Below are 22196 nucleotides of genomic sequence, written 5' to 3' on the forward strand. Positions count from 1 at the left end.
TCTTTTTTCTGAAGGATACATTTTGAGCACATGCCTGTGATCTAAGTTTCAGAGTCCAAATTCTAGTCCTACACATAATTACTCTGTATCAAATTGCCAATCTTTGTGCTAGAAATAACCATTCTAACTGATTAACAGAGTTGGCCCTGGAAAACTAGAAAAAATGAAGTTAAGTCAATAGCATCACCACCAAAACATCTGCCAGCATTTACTAGTAATGGTGTCCTTCCAATCCATGTATATCCTGAATTCCAATTCCTATTCAATTTCACAACACTGAAAATGACTCTACTGCTTTCTTCTTCAAAAGTATCCCCAGAGAATTGTAAAATCATAAAATCCCACACACAACATGTGATCTCGGGTGTTACTATTTGAAATGCCACGTTTAAAATAAGGTTAAAAAAACACACAAAATAATTAAGAAATAAACACAATTTGAAGATGGCAAAGTATCTTCTCACTTCTTTATAATAACCTAATTTAATTTTATTAACACACACAAATGAATATAAAGTACTGTTTTGATTAGGTTTTCTCTTTGGGGGTGGGGAGGTTGCAGGGCAATGAGGGTTAAATGACTTGCCAGTGGTCACAAAGCTGGTAGGTGTCAAGTGTCTGAGGCCGGATTTGAACTCAGGTCCTCCTGAATCCAGGGCCAGTGCCTTATCCACTGTGCCACCTAGCTGCCCCCTTGATTAGGTTCTCTTGGCAATATATGGTACCTCTAACTTTTCTCATTCAAAACCGACTAACATTCTACTGTGAAGAATGCTTGGAACTTTATGTAATTTAAATATTAACAACTGAAGGAATGTTTGATTTCTTGACAGGGAAAAAAGATCAAATTCATTAAAATTTGGAAATACTTTTTGCAATCCATCATAATTTAAAAATAATTATGGGATCCAGAAATAATGAAGGCAGTGAATGTTGAAATTAGAAATTAGAGCACATTAATCAATAGGTCTAGTTAATATCTATACTGGGAAATCAGAAAACTAACAAATGAATGCAACATTGCTATTGTTTTTAAAGGTACTTCTGAGGAAACAGCTAAGAAATATCAAATTTTCAAAAAAAAAGGAGCAAACTATCATGAACATTACAAAATAAATTCTGCAAATGTAAAACCATATTCATTGATTGCAGAATAGGAACATGTCTTATAGTGATAAAATAGTTAAAAGATCTGGATCTCACACAGTGAGCTGCTACAAAAATCTGGTTCAGGAAAATGCAATTTTTAACTGAACAGAAAACAACCAAATACCAACATATAGTAGTTGGTAGAATTTTTGAGATTCAGAAGTGAGAGTGGGCAGGAAAAACAATAGGGAATCTGAAAGGTATGATCTGCTTGCAAATACCTAGGTTTTAAGTCATAGAATTTTCATTCTCCTTGATATCCCTCTTCTCTCTAGGTTCCATGACACTATTTTATTCCGGTAGTTCACCTACCTTATAGCTCATTCTCAATCTCTTGGGCCAGGTCACTTACCTTCTCTTCTCCCAGAAAACTATTTCACTAGGTAATCTTATCAGCTCCTATGGTTTTAATTATCATCTCCATGGTGATGATTCTTAGATCTACTTATCCAGCCCTAACCTCTCTCCAAATGTTCACACTTGAATTTCCAACTACCTATTAGACACCTTGAACTAGATGTCTCATAGATATAATTAGACTAAACACATCTAAAACTGAACTCTTTTATCTTCCCTCCAAAACTTCCCAATTATTGTTGATGAAACCATCATCTTCCCAGTCGTGCAAGCTCGTAAGCAAGGTGTCGTCCTTGACTCCTCACTCTCATCCCCCATATCCAATCTGTTGCTAAGGTCTGTTGATTTCACCCTTCCAACATCTCCCGAATATTACTTTCCTCCTCACCTCTGACAATGCCACCATCCAGGTCCAGCTTCTTATCACTTCACATCTGGACTACTGCAATAGCCTTCTGGCTTGATTCCCTGCCAAAACTCTCTCACCACTCCAATCCAATTCTCCATTCAGCTGACAAATTAGTCTTTCTAAAATACAAGTCTGACCATGTCACTAGCTACCATGCAATAAACTCCAGCAGCTCCCATATTATTATCAGGATCAAATGTAAAATCTGCTATTGGGCTTTTAAAACTCTCCACAATCTAACTGCTTCCTGCCTTTTCAGTCTTCTTATACCTATCTCCCTCCCATGTACAATGCAATCCAGTGACAATCTCCTCGATGTTTTTTTCAAAACAACCCATCTCCCAAATCCAGGCATTTTCATTGGCTGTTCCTCTTACATTGAATGATTTCCTTCCTCATCTCTGCCTCCTGACTTCCTTCAAGTCCCAGGTAAATTCCTGTCTTCTAGGAGGAGCTTTTCTGTATTATTTCCCATTTATCCTGTATATATCTTGTTTGTATCTAGTTGTTTTCATTGTCTCCCCCATTACACTTTGAACTCCTTTAGAGCAGAGAATCTTTCACCTTTCTTCTATCCTCAATTATTAACATAGTGCCTGATACTTAATGGAGCATCAAGACCTGCCTTCGACACAAAACAGCTACCAATAGCCACAGGACCCTGGAGAAGTCACTTAACCTGTTTGCCTCAGTTTCCTTATCTGTAAAATGGGGTTAAGAATAGCACCTTCCAGGCAGCTAGGTGGCGCAGTGGATAGAGCACCAGCACTGGATTCAGGATGGCCTGAGTTCAAATCTGGCCTCAGACACTTGACACTAGCTGTGTCACTTAACCCTCACTGCCCCACCCCCCCAAAATAGCACCTTCTTCCCAGTTGTTGAGAAGTTCAAACTGATAGAATTATAAAGCATTTAGCATAACGCCTGGCACAAACTAAGTGTTATACAGATGTCAGTTATTTTATTATTATTATTGTTATTATTATTAAAAGATTGTTTTTCAACAAATATTGAGATCACTTTCCAAAATCACAACTTAACAGGGAAGCATTAAAGTTATCTGCAAACTAAAGGATATGAATATGTAAGAAAAAGGAAAAGAAAAGCTTCCTCAAGACTTATATTTTACATATGTATAAATTTTCATGTCAAAAAATAAAGCATGACAATATTTAAAATGAAGTTGTGATAAAGCACATTTTAAAGGAATCTATTTAGTTTTTTGCTACAGTCTCAACATTAAATATCATGAAGGCCAAGAAAACTAGTGTTTTCGGGGCAGCTAGGTGTCGAAGTAGATAGAGCACCGGCCCTGGAGTCAGGAGTACCTGAGTTCAAATCTGGCCTCAGACACTTAACACTTACTAGCTGTGTGACCCTGGGCAAGTCATTTAACCCCAATTACCTCACTAAAAAAAAAAAAAGAAAGAAAACTAGTGTTTTCTTTAAGCACCACAAAGCTCCCAGCATAAAGAAGATCAAAAATGCTGAATATTCAAGGAAACTATGGACTTTTGATCCTAAAGGGTTCAAAGTACAAGAATGGATTTCACTTTCACTGTATACCCAATGAATCTAAAGACAGATGGTTTTATCCACTATTTTAACATGGACTAAAAAGACATGTGATAAAGGGAAGACTGCTCTTTTCTGGGCCTCAGTTTCCTCATATGTAAATATGGAGTTTGGATTAAGTATATGAAGGGACACCCAGCTCGGTGGGAAGAGCACTGTACCCAAATTTCGAATAAAGAGGCTCAAGATTCCAGCAGGACAAAAAGTAGCTTCACCTCATTGGACCTTAGTTTCCATCATCATAGGGATGAACAGCTGCAGGATCTAGTTCAAAGGACTATTGTGAAGAAAGTGCTCTACAAATCTTAAAGTGCTTTATACATGTTAGTTAGTCTTTTTTTCTAAGATCACCTTCGGCTCTAAGTTCTGTAAATTTATTTGAAAGAATAGTGGGCAGGGAAGCAGGAAAATTGGGTAGCTCCACTTTTACCACTTACTAATCTGATGTGGCCTTAGACAATACCCTCCAGACCCCTCAGGGCCTCAGTTTTCTAGAGGCAAAATAAATGGGAAGCCTGGATTGGATGGATCATAGAACTTAGAACAAGAAGGGCCTTATTAGAGATCACCCACATTTTACAGAAAAAATAAGAGGTCCAAAGAAGGGAAGGGGCTTGACCAAGGTCACATAAAGATAGTAGCAAAAATGAAGTTTGAACCCAGATCCTCGGACTCTAAATTAAGTGACATCTTGTGACCTGTCTCTAAGATTCTTTCCAGCTCTCAATCCTGAATGTCCCCCTTCCCGCTCCAGCGGCTCCCCACCTGCAGGAGCTTCACGCCCCCAGAAGCCTCCTTCCCTTCTCCCCTCAAACCCTGGGCACCTCCTCCCTTCGCCCATTCCACTGCGCCCCCCGCAAGCCCCACCCCGCCCCCCAGTCTCCCTCCCTCCCTCAGCTTCCCCAGCGGCCCCTCCCCCGGGCCGGCTCGGGCCGCTCCCCTCTCCGACGGGATCCCCTCCGTTCTCTCCTTCCGCCCTCCTTCTCCCCTTGGAGATACCCGCAAACCGGGCGGCCGGGGCCCCATGACTGACTTTTCGTGGTCTCCAGTGGGACGGAGGTACGGTCTACGGCGCGGCGACTCCTTTGTGACAGCTCCGGACGGGCGATAAAGATGGACGCGCAGCCCCGGCACTGCCATTCCGCGTTGAGCCCTCCCCTGCTCCGTAACGCCCAGGTCCGCCTTCCCTCCCGTCCCCTAGGAAACACCCACCTCACTCCCCGTTGGCCTTTTCCAGAGTTAACCAATCCGTATCCAGGTAGCATGTCAGGTGACCTTCCTTCCGCTTTGCCCCTCCCTTACCTTACCTAGCCAATGCTCACGCTTAGGCGTGAAAAGCCCAATCAGATTGCCCGGGCTTTGGGTTGTTGTATGGAAAAGTTGGGCTCCCATTGCTCAGTCGGCGGCAGCCGGGGAGGAAGAGCGAAAAAGATTGGCCAATCTGCCTTGGGGAAGGCGGGTCCTACGGTGGATGAGAGGGAGAGGAAGCCCTGAAGGGTCAAAAACATTCAAAAAGCGAAGTCGGAGGGGAAAAGTGAGGCCTTGGTGGCGGTTGAGGAGGGTGGTCGCTGCTGAGAGGGTCTCGGTTGAAGTGTGCAGGTAGGTGAGTGTGGCTGGGACGTGATGTGGAGGCTGCCCAGGAAGAGCGTTTTCAGAGCAGACAGACTCGTGTGGACGGCTTAGTGTTATTAAGGTTGAGGAATTGGGGCTTGTAGGGGGAAAGCCATGACTGGGGGCTCCTGAGGAGACGCGGGGAACCCTCCCTGGCCTCACAGGGTGCGTGGCACAGGGGCTGGGAAGGAGGGAGGCCTCCCTCAGTGTCTTCCAATAGCCGGTCCCACTGCCTCCTCCAACAGTCAGGTCTCAAGCGGGATGACTGCCTGAGTGAGGAGGGGGACCAGAGAAGAACCGGAGCCGGGGGGAGGAGGCTCAGGGGGTCTCGGTGCCCAGAGAAGGCGGAGAAACCACCTGACCGAGGGGCCCAGAGTCCTAGATGTGAGCCGGAGACCCAGACTGACTCCAGGTTTGGCCCTGGGCCGTACCAGCGTGGTCCTGTTCCTTTGAGCTCAGTCAGGCTTTATTAAGCATCTACCCCAGAGTCAAGCGTGTCTGCCCCAAACCCAGGCAGGAGCTTCGGGGGAGAGGAGGAAGCGCCAGAGGAAATGAAGGGCAAAAGCAAGACCCGGTGCAGGAGGCGGGGACACCAATCATAATTAGTACTAAGAAGAGATGAAATATGGGGGTGGGGAGTAGGGAAAAGGTCCCATTGGCAAAGTGGCATCTGAGCTGGACCTTCAAGGAAAGACTTCAAGCAGACAGGGAGTGGGGATAGCAGTCAGTAAACAGCATTAAGGACTTTGTGCACTATTTAAAGTGCTGGAGATGCAAAGAAAAGCAAATGACCGTTCCTTCTCTCAAGAAGCTTAACACTACTGGGAGAGACAACTTGCAAACGACTATGTACAAATGAACTGCTATTTATAGAATAAATTGGAAATAGCAGAGGGCAGACATTAGAATTAAAAAGGACCGAGAGGGAAATTCCATTCTAGGACTAGGGAACCGGTTTAAGTAAAAGAACTGAGATAGAAAAGCATATGAAGGATGGGACCTAGAGGAGAGTTAGTTGTATGAGGAAAGATTGGATAAAGGTAGGCTGGATCCAGATTGTGGAGGGCCTTGAATGCCTGGATTTAGAATAGTAAATAAATGCCAGCGCAAATTCCTTTTTTTCCCCTACTTGATGTTATTTGTTTTTTCAATTATGAACCCCCCCCTCCACCCCCCCCAAGGAAAAATAAAAACAAACTCCTTGTAACAAATAAGCATAGTCAAGCAAAACAGATCCCCATAGTGATGGTTTCCAAAAATGTCTCATTCTTCATATTTAATCCATCACTTCTCTCCATCAGGAGGTGGATAGCATTTCTCATCATTGGTTCTTTGGAATCATGCTTGATCATTGCATTGGTCAGAGTTCTAAAGTTTTGCAAAATTGTTGCTTTTTATAATATATTCTTGTTCTGCTCACTATACTCTGCCTCTCAGTCCACACATATCTTCCCAGGTTTCTCTTATTTCTTCACTTAGTACAGCATATTCCATTACATTCATATACCATAATTTATTCAGCCATTCCATTTTTGTTTGTTTGTTTTGCAGGGCAATGGGGGTTAAGTGACTTGCCCAGGGTCACACAGCTAGTAAATGTCAAGTGTCTGAGGCCAGATTTAAACTCAGGTACTCCTGAATTCAGGGCCGGTGCTTTATCCACTGCGCCACCTAGCTGCCCCAGCCATTCCATATTTAATGGGTACTCTCTTACTTTCCACTTTTTTGCTACCATGAAAAGAACTACTAGAAATATTTTTGTACATATAGGACATTTTCCTCTTTCTTTGATCTCCTTGGGGTATAGGCCTAGTAGTAGTAATATTGCTGGATCAAAGGGTATATGCATTTTAGCAATTTGGGGGGGCATTGTTCCAAATTGCTTTCCAGAATAACAATTCACAGCTTTGCCAATAGTGTATCAATGTGCCTACTCCTCCCCCCCAGCCCTTAAAACATTTGTCATTTTCATTTTATATCCACTTTATCAATCAGATGAGAGTGAGGTACAGTGCCAAGAGTTGCCTTAATTTACATTTCTCTAATAATGATTTGGAGCATTTTTTCATATGACTCTGGAAGCTTGGGTTTCTTTCTTTGAGGACTTTCAGGACAAGTTTCTTAACCTCCTATGAAGCTCAGTTTACACATCTGTAAAATGAAGCTAAATCTTACAGACATATAAGGAAAGCACTTTGTAAAACTATGAGGTACTGTATAGCTCTAATGATATCTGTCAACTGACCTGAGATGAGATTATTGACCTTGGTTTGTGTGTTAAGTAGAAAGGTGAAGTGGAAAAGAAGACTTAAAAAAAGTATTTGTCTGAATTGGGAAGTGGATATACTTCAGTCAGGAAAACTTGGGTTTAAGTCCTGCCTCTGGCCCACATACTGGCTATGTGATCCTGCACAAGTCACTTAACTTTTCTAGTTCCCAGGCAACTGACTCACTAAGACTTTAAGTTGCTGAAAAGCTGTTGATAAAGGGAATTTTCTCTTTTTTTCTTTAAAGGGGATTTTCTTAATTGCAGTTCATACCCTCCTGAAACCATTCATTTCAACTTCATAAAGACTCTGTAATGTAGATTATAATGGCTTTATGTTCATGTCACAGATGGGGAACTGAGGCTCAGAGGTTAAGTGACTTGCCCATGGTTGCACAACTGTTAAGTGTTAGAAGCAGATTTTTCTGACTTAAAGTTCAGTATACATTGTTTATACACACCTTGTTGCTGTTCCACCTATCTTTACAATCAAGCCTGGAGGATACTTAGAGGAAAATGCATACCGATATAGAAGCTCCATAAGCTGTAGATCTGGTGGTCAGAAATCATAATTTATATTTCCATTTCTGATACAGACTAAGTGATATTGAAGTTTTTTTGCTGTCTTGAGTTTGTTTATTAATGTGAAAAGGTAGTGCTATAAAGTAGGTATGGAAAGGGCTTACTTAAAGTTTTTATTGAACCTTTTAAAATCTTGGAAGGAGTACAAACTTACATATATGGTAATGTTTGCATAATCATACATGTATAACCCATATCTGATTGTTTGCCGCCTGGGGGGGAGGAAAAGGATAAAAATTTGAACCCAAAACTATAAATAAAAATGTTTATTATTATTTTTTTTAATTTTGGAAGGAAAGGGGCAGCGTAAGTGAAGACTGTATTGTTTTTGGTATAGGACATTGAGCTCAGATAAAGGGAGCTTCCACATTGAGCCCTTTAGATATTTGTAAGAGCCTCAAGTAGAGGCTAACTTTTGTAAGGGTTTTCAGCCTAAGATCTTCCTCCTTTTACTTGTTTGGAAGAAAGACAGCTTGTGGTAAATATGAAGAATTTCAAAGATAGCAAGCAAAAGCTGTAAGTTAAGAAAGTTTTAAAATTTCAGTCATTGATTTTTCTCTCCCAGGAATCATAACATTTTAAGATCATGCTGCTTGCACAAATCAAAGTTTAAACTAAGCTCTGACATGTGAAGTAGTACTTTAGTACAGAATGCTCTGCTGCATTATTTACATCTAGTCTTTACCACATTCATGCCTTTGTGACCTCTTTCTTAACTGCTTTAATGTGTCCTTTCTTGAACTATCCTTTGAAAAGCCCTTGATGCTGTTTCTGATAAAAATTAGTGATATGCAGTACAAAACTTTTGTTTTCCAGGACATTGTATCATAACAACATTTTTTTTTTCTTTTTTGCAGGGCAATGAGGGTTAAGTGACTTGCCCAGAGTCACACAGCTAGTAAGTGTCAAGTGTCTGAGGCCAGATTTGAGCTCAGGTCCTCCTGAATCCAGGGCTGGTGCTTTATTCACTGCACCACCTAGCTGCCCCCCCCCCAACAACTTAAATTAAAAGTTCTTTATATAATAGCATGGATACAGCTTCACTATAAATCATCATAGCAGTTGGCCTTCTTTGTCATGTCCCTCCTTGCTACCAAATCTTATGCTTCTCTGCTCCTTCCTCCATTTAGCTTGAAATATCTCTTATTGCAAGATTACATTTTTTCTACCTTGTGTTATAGTTATTTGTATTGTATCTTGCCTTAGTAGACTGTCAGACTCCATAAGGCTCGAGATTGTCTTAGATAATTTTGTTTCTCCCACAGTAATGAACACACACACACACACACACACACACACGACATGTTTTCCATTCAAATCATATTTTTTAGATATTTCCTTATTTCTTATCAGTTAGTTGACTTTTTGTAGCATCAGAACAATGCAGATATTTTCAGTCATTCCTAATGATGAAAAATTAACATGTAACCATATTATGATTTATTTTAAATTCTGTTAGGATTGCTTGAGTCCTACACTATAAGCATCTCATATTTATGTTAAAATTATCAAGCCAAAATTAATTTTCTGGATTTAGTCTCCTACTTATAACTAATGTTAGGCCTGTGCCCAAACCTGCTTTTGGAATAGAATACATACCTAGTAGGATTGTGTGATTAGCAGAAGATTACTTTGTCTAGTGTTAAATGTTAACAAAAGTAGAAAAGTGACAAATGAAGCAGTCTGTGTCATATAGAGAGACGGTTATTTGTAAAATAATTATAGCTCAATAGAATTATCTTCCAACCAGAATCAACCTTTATTTGGGAAAAAAATTTTGGTTACCATCTGGCTTAGTTGCTGTCCTACATTTTAAAATTGTAAGTGGTCAGGGAGAGACAGAAATATACTAGAATATTTTCAAATAAATGGAATGGTTTGTTTGGACTGTCTGATTTACTACCAGAATTGAAGCAGAGAATAACAACTCTGAGTTCTTAATCCCCTTTCCAAATATTCTTCAACATATAGTCTAATTTTAGAAAGCTATTACTAAGTTGGGACAGGGTCATGACGTCCATTGATAGGAACAACGGAGAAATTTTACATATCATATAAGATATCATGCAATTGATTGCATGGAGTGACTTTTTAAAAAGCTAGTAGATATCATGAGCTAGGAGTTCTGAGCTGCAATGGGCTATACTGATCAGGGATCTCTACTGCATCAGTATGGTGAGTCCTCAGGAGCTGGGGCTGGAGGGATAGGGAAGGACAGGACACCAAGGTTGCCTAAGGAAGGCTGAACTGGTCCAGGTCGGAAATGTTTGAAGCTTCTATGCTGATTAGTAGTGGGATTGGGTTGTGAATAGCTCCCTGTACTGCCAGCCTGGACAAGATGGAGAGACGTAGTCTAAGAAAGGAAGGAGGAGAGGGGAAAAAAAATCAAGAACTAGCATTATAGTTATGTTAGCAATTAAATATTTGTAATTTGAAGAGTGGGATACATAAAATCCCAAATTAGGTCTATTGAAGCAATTTGGAAATAAAATCCTGTACTCTGATTCAGTGACATCAGTATAATGTTAGACAATATTTTATAATTACTTTAGCTTAAAATATAGGTAATCATGTTGGCATATAATGCCTGTTAACTTAAATTGAACCACATTTTCTGTTTTTGATAATCATGTTTGTTGCCAGAAGAGTGAATTTGGAATGGTTGGAATTCTTGGTTTTCTCTGAATTGGCTTTTTATGATTATGTTATTTAGGCAATTAAATTATTGCCTTTGTAGAGGGAAATCCTGCAAAATGAAAAAGGATATAGAGACAAGGGAGTAAAAAGGCAATATTTGCTTTCTCTTTCCAGAACAAAATAAGCTTAAACAAAATATAGTATAAATTAAATCAAAAAGCAAAGTTCTGAAAGCAAATTATTTACAGTTCTACTCAACTTCTAATTACCTTTCAAGTTTCTGGCATAATGTTTAGTAGGCTTACAATGGTCTTTGAAGTTTTGTCACATATTTCAATGTCATCACATCATACCTGTGTGCTACTTTTGTTAGTTATAAATGCTCCCCAAGCAGCCCTGTGTGCAAGAAGGCATGTGAAAGCAGTGGATCTCATAATACTGGGTAGATTTCCTAACAATGTTGGGTATGATGATATGTTGGGGCTCTCCTTCCTGAAATTTTAAATGGAGCAGAGAGAGGGGCAGAATTTAGACATCTTTCTATCTCAGTGCCACTGTTGGTAATTATGTGTTAGCATATATTGTTTAAATATTTGATGTGTCCTGGACTTTTATTTTGAGGTAGAAGATAGATATTGCTGTAGGATTGCTCTTTTATTTAAAGAAATGGGGTTTAAATTCTGGAAGTTAAAGGAGATATGTATATTAGAGTCACTTCAATTCAGCATGTACATTGTAAGCTCTTTGAGAGGAGGGACTCTTTTCTCCTCTTTTTTTTTTTAAACCAAAAGTACTGAATATTTTCTAGTAAGTACTTGAGTTAAATTGGTAAAGATCTAAGGTTAGAAAAAACCCACACATTATATTTGAGATGTAAAAATTACCAAACCATATCCTTAAATCTGAGCTGACCTTGCTGGAGGCTCAGATTGAATTTTCTTATTGGCAGTGGGGTTTTTTTTGTTGTTGTTTCTTTTTTGTCAGTATGGCTTTTGAGAACTACTTTTTGAAAACTACTGAGAAAACTTAAACATAGTTGGGTAATGTCTTTGGGTTTTTTTTGTTTGTTTGTTTTGTGAGGCAGTTGGGGTTAAGCGACTTGCCCAGGGTCACACAGCTAGTAAGTGTTAAGTGTCTGAGGTCAAATTTGAACTCAGGTCCTCCTGAATCCAGGGCTGGTGCTCTATCCACAGCGCCACCTAGCTGCCCCTATGTCTTTGTGTTTATAAAGTATGTTCATGGCCAAGATGGAGTGCTGAGAATATGAAACTGGATTTCAAGGGATTGTGATAATGGACTGTTAATTTTTGTAGAGACTTATTACTAATCAGTTGATATGGGGTAGAGAAAAAAGGAAAATTCAAATAAATAAAAGAGAGAATGTAAAGGAAGTCAACTTTTAGGGCTTGTTCATTTTATAATTCTCTGAGGTGTTTTGTACAATCTTGTGGCTATCTAGTTTTGTTTATTTGGTTCCCAGGGAAATTCTTAAAATGAACTCATTTTATATGCATCCTTTTAGTTCTGGATGGGTAGCCACTCCCAAAAGATTACCAAATGATTGAAGGCAGTATCTTTGTCTAGACTCAAGTCAGTTCCTTATGTTCCTTTTTTTATGTAATTCTGTTATTTTTCCTAATTTCAGCTCCTCTATTTGAGATAACATTGTTACAGCTATATTTAGTGTTATGTTATTTAGACTGTTTGCTAAATAAAAGTTGAATGATAATTCTTAAGAAAAAACAGAGAGGGGGCAGCTAGGTGGCCCAGAGGATAAAGCACTGGCCCTGGATTCAGGAGGACCTGAGTTCAAATCCGGCCTCAGACACTTGACACTTCCTAGCTGTGTGACCCTGGGCAAGTCACTTAACCCTCATTGCCCCGCGCCCCCCCCCCCAAAAAAAATTGGAGAGGAATTTCTTGATGTCTTATAAAATGATCTTTTGCTTACAAGTGTTAGAAAGATTGGTATTCTTACTTTTTAGGCATTTTAGTTTACAAACCTTGTTTATGTGGTTCTCCTGGGAATTATTAGAAGTTTCTTAGAGTTTTCTTAGATGTTAGTGTAAAATGTTATTTCTTTCCAAATGCTAATAAACCACAAAAGGAAATCAAATAAATTATTTAACTTCTTTCATTTTGAAGAAGAAGATAGCTATTTCTGTGGGATTGTCCTTTCATTAATATAAAGAAACGGCTTAAATGATGGATGTTAAAGGAGATATCATGATATAGTAGAAAGTATGTAAGACTCAGTTCTGTTCAGCAAGCCTTTAGTAAGACCCTACTATGTGCCTTACACTGTGCTGAAATACCTTATATTCTACTAGGGAAACAAAATATACATAGAAAATTCAATACAAAATAATCTCCAGGGAAAGGGCACTAGCAGAAACTGGTAAGATGAAAATAAGCTGAGCTTTGAAGGAAATGGGAGTCTGAGGCAGACGTAAGGAGAGAAGTATGTTTTAGGCATGAGGGATAGCTTGTACAGATATATGGAGATGGGAGATGAGATGTCATGTATGGGGAACAGTAAACAGGCCAATTTAGCTGGAATATAAAATGAATGAGAGGTATAAATGTATAAATGTATAAATAAGACTGGAACGGTAAGCTGAAACTATATTATAAAGGGCTTTAAAAGTAAAAAAGAGAAATTTGTTTTTGATCCCAGAGGCAAAGAGGGAGCTTCTTAGGCAGGATGGGAGTGACATGGCCAGAACATGCTGGGAATACTTCAGTAGGATCGGTCTAGAAGCTATATGGAAGATGGATTGAAGGAAGAGACTAGAATTAAAGATGAGTTTGGCTATTGCAGTAGTTTAGACTTGCAAGGAATGATGAGAGCCTTTTAATTAGAGTGGTGGCTATGTGAGTGTAGAGAAGGGGATGGATGGGATTTATTTTGTGGGGGGTAGAATCAGTAAGACTTGGCATCAGATTGAATATGAGGGAAAGAGTCAAGAATGTTAGTGCCGGGGGGCAGCTAGGTGGTGCAGTAGATAAAGCACCGGCCCTGGATTCAGGAGTACCTGAGTTCAAATCCGGCCTCAGACACTTGACACTTACTGGTGGTGTGACCCTGGGCAAGTCACTTAACCCTCATTGCCCCGCAAAAAAAACAAAACAAAACCAAACAAACAAACAAACAAACAAACAAACAATGTTAGGGCCCTTAACAAAAATAAAGAAATTAGGAAGAGGGGAAGATTTTTAGTGGAAGATGAATTCTATTTTGGACATATTGAGTTTGAAATACCAGTAAATGGACAGGGATTGTTTGTCTTTTGTTTTCTTTGTATCCCTAACACTTAGTGCCTGGCCCATAGTAGGCACTTAATAAATACTTCTTGACTGACAGTTATTTAGTTGGAGGTGTCTAATTGGTAGTTGGTAAGACAAGTCTAGAGTTCAGGAGAGTGATTGGGACTGGATCATAAATCCTATGCATAGTAATAATTGCACCCATGGGTGAAGATGAGATCACTGAAAGATTATAGAAAGAGGACCAAGGATAGAGTCCTTGGGGTTCAACACTTATAGAAGAATGAGAAAAGGGGTGATGATCCTGGAGACTAAAAAGGAATGAACAGACTGACCAGAAGAAAAAGGCAATGTTGTGAATACTCAGGGATAAAAGGCTATGTAGGGTGCAGCTAGGTGGCACAGTAGATAAAGCACTGGCCTTGGATTCAGGAGGACCTGAGTTCAAATCCAGCCTCAGACACTTGACACTTCCTAGCTGTGTGACCCTGGGCAAGTCACTTAACCCTCATTGCCCCACCAAAAAAAAAGAAAGAAAGAAAGAAAAAAGGCTATGTAGCTGGAGGTTGTTGTTTGTCCTTCATTCTTGAAGAGGAACATGTCATTGGGGTGATGTTATGATTTGCAGTAAATTGGATTTAAGTGTGGGACTGCTGTAAGTTGAAGGTAGTAGATAAATACAGAGAAAAGGCAATTGGATCTGGCAATTGATAATAGTCATTCGTACTTTTGGAAAGAGCAGTTTCAGTTGAGTAGTAAGATAAAAAAAAAAACCAGATTGCATCCAAGATTGAAAAGTGAATGTGAGTCATAGAAGCAACAAGTATAAACTTCTCTTCCTAGATGTTTGACTTTGAAAGGGAAGAGAAAGAACCAGTGGATAGAGAGACTAAAAATTGAGGGGAAAAAAGTAGATAATTGAAAGGAGTAAGTTATTCTACTCAGGTTTGGGGTAACTTGAATATGAACCCTTCTTTTAATTTTTTTTAATATTTAATATTTCTCTATTACATGTAAAGATATCTTTTGAGTTCCAGATTTTTTCTCCCACCCTCCCTTCCCTCCCCACTCCTGAGGCCAAGCAAGCAATTTGATATAGATTATAAATTACAGTCATGTTAAACATATTTACACATTAATCAGGACAAAAGGAAAAAAACCGCAAGAAAGAATAAACAAGAACAATAACAAAAAGGCAACAACAAAAGTGAAAGTAGTGTGCTTCTGTCTGCATTCAGACTCCATAGTTCTTTTTCTGAATGTGGAGAGCATTTTCACAATAAGCCTTTTGGCATTGTCTTGGATCATCATATTGCTGAGAAGAGTTAAGTCTATCACAGTCGATCATCACAAAATGATGTGTACAATGTTCTCTTGGTTCTTCTCATTTCACTCAGCATCAGTTCATGTAAGTTTCTAGGTTTTTCTGAAATGCATCTGCTTATCATTTCTTACAGCACAGTAGTATTCCATTACATTCATATACCACAGCTTGTTTAGCTGTTCCCCTATTGATGGGCATCCCCTCAATTTCTAAATCTTTGCTACCACAGAAAGAGCAGCTATAAATGTTTTTGTACATGTGGTTCTTTTTCCCTTTTTTATGATCTCTTTGGGATATAGACCTAGTAGTGGTATTGCTGGGTCAAAGAGTATGTACAGTTTTAATCAATTAATTAATATATATATATATTTTTTGCGGGGCAATGGGGATTAAGTGACTTGCCCAGGGTCACACAGCTAGTAAGTGTCAAGTGTCTGAGGCCGCATTTGAACTCAGGAACTCCGGAATCCAGGGCCGGTGCTTTATCCACTGTGCCACCTAGCTGCCCCCTAGTATGTACAGTTTTAAAGCCTTTTGGGCATGGTTCCAAATTGCTCTCCAGAATGGTTGGATTAGATGAACCTTTCTTAAGTTTTATTTTATTGGAGGTTTTCCTAGATTCATTCTTAAGTGATAATGAATCAAAGAGAAAAGAAATTGACCCTTTGGTATTAGAGACCCTCTGTCCTCCCTCTCCCCACTCCTGTGGGATTGAACCTGATCTATGTGACCCCACAGTCCTTTTATGGGATGGGGCTAGGCCACAGGAGCCCCGAAGAATATTCAGATCCTTCTGTGGCCACTGATCCACCTATGTAACCCTCACTTTTCCAGGGTTTAGTTTTCTTATCTGTAAAATGAGGGAGTTTAGACTAAGAAATTAAGATACTTCTAGCCATAAATCCTCTGATCCTATTGGAGGAATCTTCCAGTATTTGTAATCCTCAATAACAACAGTCTCTCTCCTGAAGAATCCATGATTTACATGAAATTGAGGAAATACTTTGTTTTGGGGGGTGGGGGTGGGGCAATGAGGGTTAAGTGACTTGCCCAGGGTCACACAACTAGTAAGTGTTAAGTGTCTGGGGCTGGATTTGAACTCAGGTCCTCCTGAATCCAGGGCCGGTGCTTTATCCCGAGGAAATACTTTTGATAGAATTTGAACAGAATTTTTGTGCCATTATACTCTTTACTTATTCCTAGAGTTAAAATCAAATGTGATTCCCTCCCTTCCTCCCTTCCTCGCTTCCTTGCTTCCTTGTTTCCTTCCTTCCTTGCTTTTGGAATGATTTCCTTGAGATTAAAGATATCTATTACATTATGAAACAGACAAATCAGCATGCTATTAAATCTTTATGGGGAGGGCTTGCATTTAAAATAAATCATCCTCATTTCTTTTTCTCCACTTTTAAGCTCCAGGAAATTTCAAGGTATACAAAGGATTCCAAAAGTCTTAGGCTATTAAAGCTTAAAACTGCACTGAGATTTTTGGGATACCTGTATAGTTTCTGGATATGGTGCAGCTTAATAACCATGTTTGTCTTTTGAATTTCAATACGAGTTTTCACTCTTGTTTTTGAACAGGCTGTTCCATTATGGATGGAGGAGATGATGGTAATCTTGTTATCAAAAAGAGATTTGTATCTGAGACGGAATTAGATGAACGGCGTAAAAAGAGACAGGAAGAATGGGAAAAAGTTCGAAAACCTGAAGATCCAGAAGGTACATTGGTGTATAGTTTGATATGTGAGTGGGAAACAAGCAACCTGACTACCAGCTCCTTGAGTGTTACTTTATGTCAAGTCACTTCACCTCTGGGAGACTCACTTAACCTTATCTGTAAAATGATAACTTTTGTCTTAATTTTCATTAAGATCCTTTCCAGTTCTATTAATTTGTGGTTTGTAGCATATTTAGATTTAGCAGAGCATTTGGTAGTCTCATGCTTTTGAAAAAGATGGAGACTGTGGGCCAGATGTGCTAGGTAGGATTCAGAATTGGTATAATAACAGAATACAGAGCATAATTCCATGTCAGCTTGGAGGAATGTCTCTAATGAAATGTTTCAGGAATCTGTCCTTGCTATATTTTTATCATTGACTTGAATGAAAAGGTCTGCTTTATTATAGATAATATAAAGCTAGTCAGGGAGAGCTAAATATGTTGGATGGCAGACAGGATTCAAAAAAATCTTATTGATTGTTGAGAAAGTTGAGAATGACAGGCTAATAAGATGAGATTTAGTAATGGCAAATGTAAAGTTCTATATGAGTTGAAAAAAATCAACTCCATATATACAAAATAAAGGGGTTGTGGCTAGAAAACATTTTCTATAAAAAAGGTGAATCTGTAAACTCAATAAGTTAGCAATATGAAGTAAAAGTCTAAACAATAGTCTTCTTTTGGGCTTCCTTGAAAGAAGCAGAACATCCAAAACATGAAAAGTAATAATCCCACTGTCCTGCCCTGGTCAGATTACATCTGGCATATTATTCTGTTCTGGGTACCACATTTTAAGAAAAACATAAAGAAAGCTGGGGGGGGGGCAGCTAGATGGCGCAGTGGATAAAGCACCAGCCCTGGATTCAGGAGGACCTGAATTCAAATATGGCCTCGGACACTTGACATTTACAAGCTGTGTGACCCTGGGCAAGTCACTTAACCCCCATTGCCCTGCCCCCCCCCCCAAAAAAAAGCTGGAGTGTGTCCTGAATAGAGCAGCCAGGATAGAGAACGACTGGAATAAGAATCAGTTGAAGAAACTGAGGATTTTTGTCTGTAGAAGAGAAGACTTAGGGGAGCACATGGTAATCCTTAAGTGCTTTGAAGGCTCTCACATAGAAGAGTGATTAGATAGACTTATTCTGCTTGATCCCTGATGAAAGAACTAGGAACAATGGGTGTAAATTACAGAGAGGTAGATTTAGGACAGAGGAAAAACTCCTCACAATTATAGCAGAATGACTTACCTCAAGAACCACTGGATTCACCCTCCCTGGAATCCTTCACGTAGAAGCTGGGTAACTACTTTTAGGGTTTCTGAAGAAGGGATTTTTTTTGTCAGGTATGTGTTGTTCTGGATGTTTTTTTAGGTCCTTTCCTACTCTTGGGTTCTCTGATTCTGTGATAAAGTTTAAAATATGAAGATTTATAAAACCATTAGGATTGATGCCATTTGAATTGACTTGGATTTGCACATGTTATGGAAAACTTAATAGGCTAAAATAATGTTATTAGTGCCACTCAGAACATTCATCCTTAGTTATCATTAGATTTGGAGTACGAGTGTACTATTGAAAAAAGGACATTTAAAAATATTCATAACTAACTAATAAACTCATATACCTACTTCCTCTTCTCAGAAGAATCTTTGAGAATAATCTACGCATATATCAAGGACCTCCTTGATGAAGATAGTAACAACAAAAAACTACGCATACTGTCACAAATTATGCTTTATAGAATTTTTCAGTCTCTTGAAGGCAATCCAGACTGCTCTCTTCTTCCTGTTCAATTGTGGATCCAACTCCTCCATTTGTACTGTCTGTCCTAAATAAACAAGCTCTGTAGGTTAATACAATCTGGACAAATAGCCATTCTTCATCCACTTGGTCTTTCCTTTGTGAATAATCAGGCCAAACTCTTGATCAGTCTGTTCCAGGAGGTTCTGCAGAGTTCCTGGGCATGATGCAAACAGGTATATCTGGAGGAACTCACCCCTCCATTCATAATAATGGCTAATCATTGATATTTATATATCACTTTAAAGTTTGCAGCATGTTTTTACATACATTATCTCAGATAATCCTAAACACTGCTATGAAACTTCATTTTATAGATGAGGAAACTAGGTTGGAGAGATTAGGTGTTTTAAGATTTTGTGTGTGTGTGTGTGTGTGTGTGTTTTAAGATTATAGCTCTAGAGCTTGAAGCACCTTAGACTCCAGCCATGTCCCCTTATTTTATAAATTAGGAAACTAAGAACTGGAGAAGTAAGTGAATTTATCCAGAATCACACAAATAGGAAGTGCAAGGCAGGATTTGAACCCAGGTTCTCTGACTCCAGAGCCAGTGATATTTCCAAGGAGTGAAATGAAGCATTGTTGGGGTTGGACCAAAATGTAGTGGATGTTGGGGGTATGCACCACTTCAGCGACTTTTCTGCAATTTACAGTTCTAGTGTATTTCCTGGGGTCACACAGCTGATGGTTTTCTGATATGGAAACCTATCCCTAGTCTTCCTTATTACAGTCCTTTACTCTATTCACTATAATACCATATCTTCTGCCTTGCTATGCAAAGAGAACTAAAAGGTTCCTCACCATGGAAAAAGGGACATGGAGAAGAGTTCCAAGAGTTGCGAAAAGATTTGAAGGTGTTTCAATCTGTACCAATGGAAGGAGTAACCACAAAAGGAAGATCAGAAATATATCAAATATATCAAAGCAAGTCATTGTGTTTGTTATTTTCTGTTTCTGCTTTCTTCACTCTGTGCCATTCAAAAAAACCTTCCTGTATTTCTTTGAATTCTTCATGTTTGTCACTCTTTAAGAGGTAATAATGTTCTGCTACTATAAGAGGTAGTGGAATAGTAGATAAGCTATGTTATGCTATCTCTAACCTGACTTTCTTTTTTAAGAAAATATTCATGATATAAACAGATGTGAGGCTCTTGATATATCTCTGAGGCCTTTGGTCTCTTTTATTCCTTGATCCTGAGTCTTTTTTTTTTTAATTTTTTAAATTTTTGCCTTTTGTTTTTTACACCACAGACATTTCCTGGTTACCCTCTTCCTCCCACCCACACACATCATTTCTCACAAAGGAAAACAGTTGAGTACAAACAGCCAACACAGCCATACTTGTTGACTTATGCATCATTCAGCACCAGTGAGTGCTCCACTTCTGTACCCAAATGAGAAAAGTGTATTCCTTTGTCCTCTGGAACCACTATTGGTGGTTGCATATGACCTAAATTCAGCTTCTGTTGCAAATCCCTTTTGAAAAGGGATAGGGTGAAAGAAGATAGATAATAGAGTAAATATCATGGGGAAGGGAATAGTATGGAAGGGAAACAGTTAACAATAGTAATCATGAAAAAGAGAAAAGGAAGGGAAATTGTACAAAAAATATTTATAGCAACTCTTTGTGGTGGCTAAGAATTGGGAATCAAGGGAATGTCCATCAATTGGGGAATGACTGAAGAAGCTGTGGTATGATTGTAGTGGAATGGTATTGTGCTATAGGAAATGACAAACAGGATGATCCCAGAAAAACCTGGAAAGACTCATACGAACTGATGTATAGTGAAGTGAGCAGAACCGGGAGGACATTGTGCACAGTGACAGCAATATTGTTTGATGAGCAATTGTGATTGACTTAACTACTCTCAGCAATACAATGATCAAAGACAATCCCAAGGGACTAATGATGAAGCATACTATCCACTCCCATAGAAAGAACTGATAAAAAAGAGTACTTGTGGATTGTACATATATAACCTATATCAGATTGGTTGCTGTCTTGTGGAGGGGGGAGGAAAGGGAGGGAGGGAGAAAAATTAGGAACGCTAAATCTTAAGAAAATGAATGTTGAAAACTACCCTTACATATAACTGGAAAAAAAAAATAAATTCACTTCTGTTTAGTGTTCTTTTAATTTGCATTATTGCAGTTATAGATAGAGGTTTTTAGGGTTTTTTTAGGTTTTTTTTTTTTTTAGTGAGGCAATTGGGGTTAAGTGACTTGCCCAGGGTTACACAGCTAGTAAGTGTTAAGTGTTGGAGGCCAGATTTGAACTCAGGTACTCCTAACTCTAGGGCCGGTGCTTTATCCACTGCGCCACCTAGCCGCCCCCAGTTATAGATAGAGTTGGGTTTTTTTGTTTTTTTTGTTTTTTTTAGTGAGGCAATTGGGGTTAAGTGACTTGCCCAGGGTCACACAGCTAGTAAGTGTTAAGTGTCTGAGGCCGGATTTGAACTCAGGTACTCCTGACTCCAGGGCCGGTGCTCTATCTACTGTGCCACCTAGCTGCCCCTAGATAGAGTTTTATAGTTATATATTATGCATTTAGTTATTATTTGTGTATACACACAGATGTACCCAGTTTTGCTTTCCATATGCTGTACCAGTTCATATAATTCTTCCTGTGTTTCTCTAAACTTCTTGTGGTACAATAATACATTATTACATTAATATAACACATTTGTTCAGCCATTCTCCAATCAATGGGCATCTTTCTTTCTACTATTTTTGCTACCGCTAAAGTGCTGCTATGAATATTTTGGTACATATGGGAATTAGCTCTTTGGTTTTTTATCTCTTTAGGGTTCATGTTCAGTAGTGACATTGCTAGATCAAACAATGTAATAAATTTTTTCACACAATTAAATGTACTTGTTTTCAAAAATAGTTGAACCAGTTTCTAGTGCTACCAGTAACATATTGAAGTATTTGTCTTTCCATAGCCTTCCAACTCTATTTCTACCTTTTATCATCTTTGTTTCTTTGAAGGGTATGTAGTGAAACTTCAGAGTTGTTTTAATTTCTATTTCTCTTAGTACTGGTGATTTGGGCCAATTTTTTCATGTAGTTCAGTCCCTAGAGGTACCCATAGCACTAGGTACATGGTAGGTTCTTAATAAATGCTTGTTGATTGATTGATAGTTTTTGATGGTTTGATTATTTAAACAACTCTTTCATAGATTTCACTTTCCAATATCTTGGTTATGGTCAGCTATACCTTGAAATTGTTTAAAGATCATACATAGATTATGGTATCATGCATCTAGAGTGGGATGAGATCTTAGGTATCATCTAGTCCAACCCTTTTACTTTGTTGTTGATGAAAGGGTGGTGATGATGATGGAGATGGAGGAGGAAGAGGAAGAGGAGGCTCAGAGAAAGGCAGTGACTTATCCAAAATCTTATAGGTAACAAGCACTCTTTCCACTGTACCCCTCTGCTTCCCTAAACACCTTCCCTTCAGACCTTGTAGGATCCTGCCAAGTTCTTCACAGA

General features: G+C 39.0%; 2 protein-coding genes across 7 annotated transcripts in view; one reads left to right on the forward strand and one right to left on the reverse strand.

The window, feature by feature from the left end:
• The window catches only part of RSPRY1 (ring finger and SPRY domain containing 1), a 63337-nt gene extending 58677 nt beyond the window's left edge, over positions 1–4660 (reverse strand). For all 4 annotated transcript variants that reach the window (XM_043980330.1, XM_043980328.1, XM_043980329.1 and 1 more), the window contains exon 1: positions 4524–4660. The gene's annotated coding sequence lies outside the window, so the exon portion shown is untranslated. The remainder of the gene's footprint in view (positions 1–4523) is intronic.
• Positions 4661–4933: 273 nt separating this feature from the next.
• Positions 4934–22196, forward strand: part of PSME3IP1 (proteasome activator subunit 3 interacting protein 1) — a 47777-nt gene continuing 30514 nt past the window's right edge. Inside the window, exons 1-3 of one of the 3 annotated variants that reach the window (XM_043988081.1) lie at positions 4989–5089; positions 8807–8847; positions 16762–16899. In XM_043988081.1, the coding sequence (XP_043844016.1) occupies positions 16773–16899 (127 nt within the window). In that variant the 5' untranslated portion in view covers positions 4989–5089; positions 8807–8847; positions 16762–16772. Of the gene's footprint in view, positions 5094–8806; positions 8848–16761; positions 16900–22196 lie in introns of all 3 variants that reach the window. The other 2 variants (XM_043988080.1, XM_043988082.1) reach the window with 2 other exon arrangements.

This window comes from Dromiciops gliroides, chromosome 2 (genome assembly GCF_019393635.1).
Source record: "Dromiciops gliroides isolate mDroGli1 chromosome 2, mDroGli1.pri, whole genome shotgun sequence".
In the NCBI taxonomy this organism is placed as follows: domain Eukaryota; kingdom Metazoa; phylum Chordata; class Mammalia; order Microbiotheria; family Microbiotheriidae; genus Dromiciops; species Dromiciops gliroides.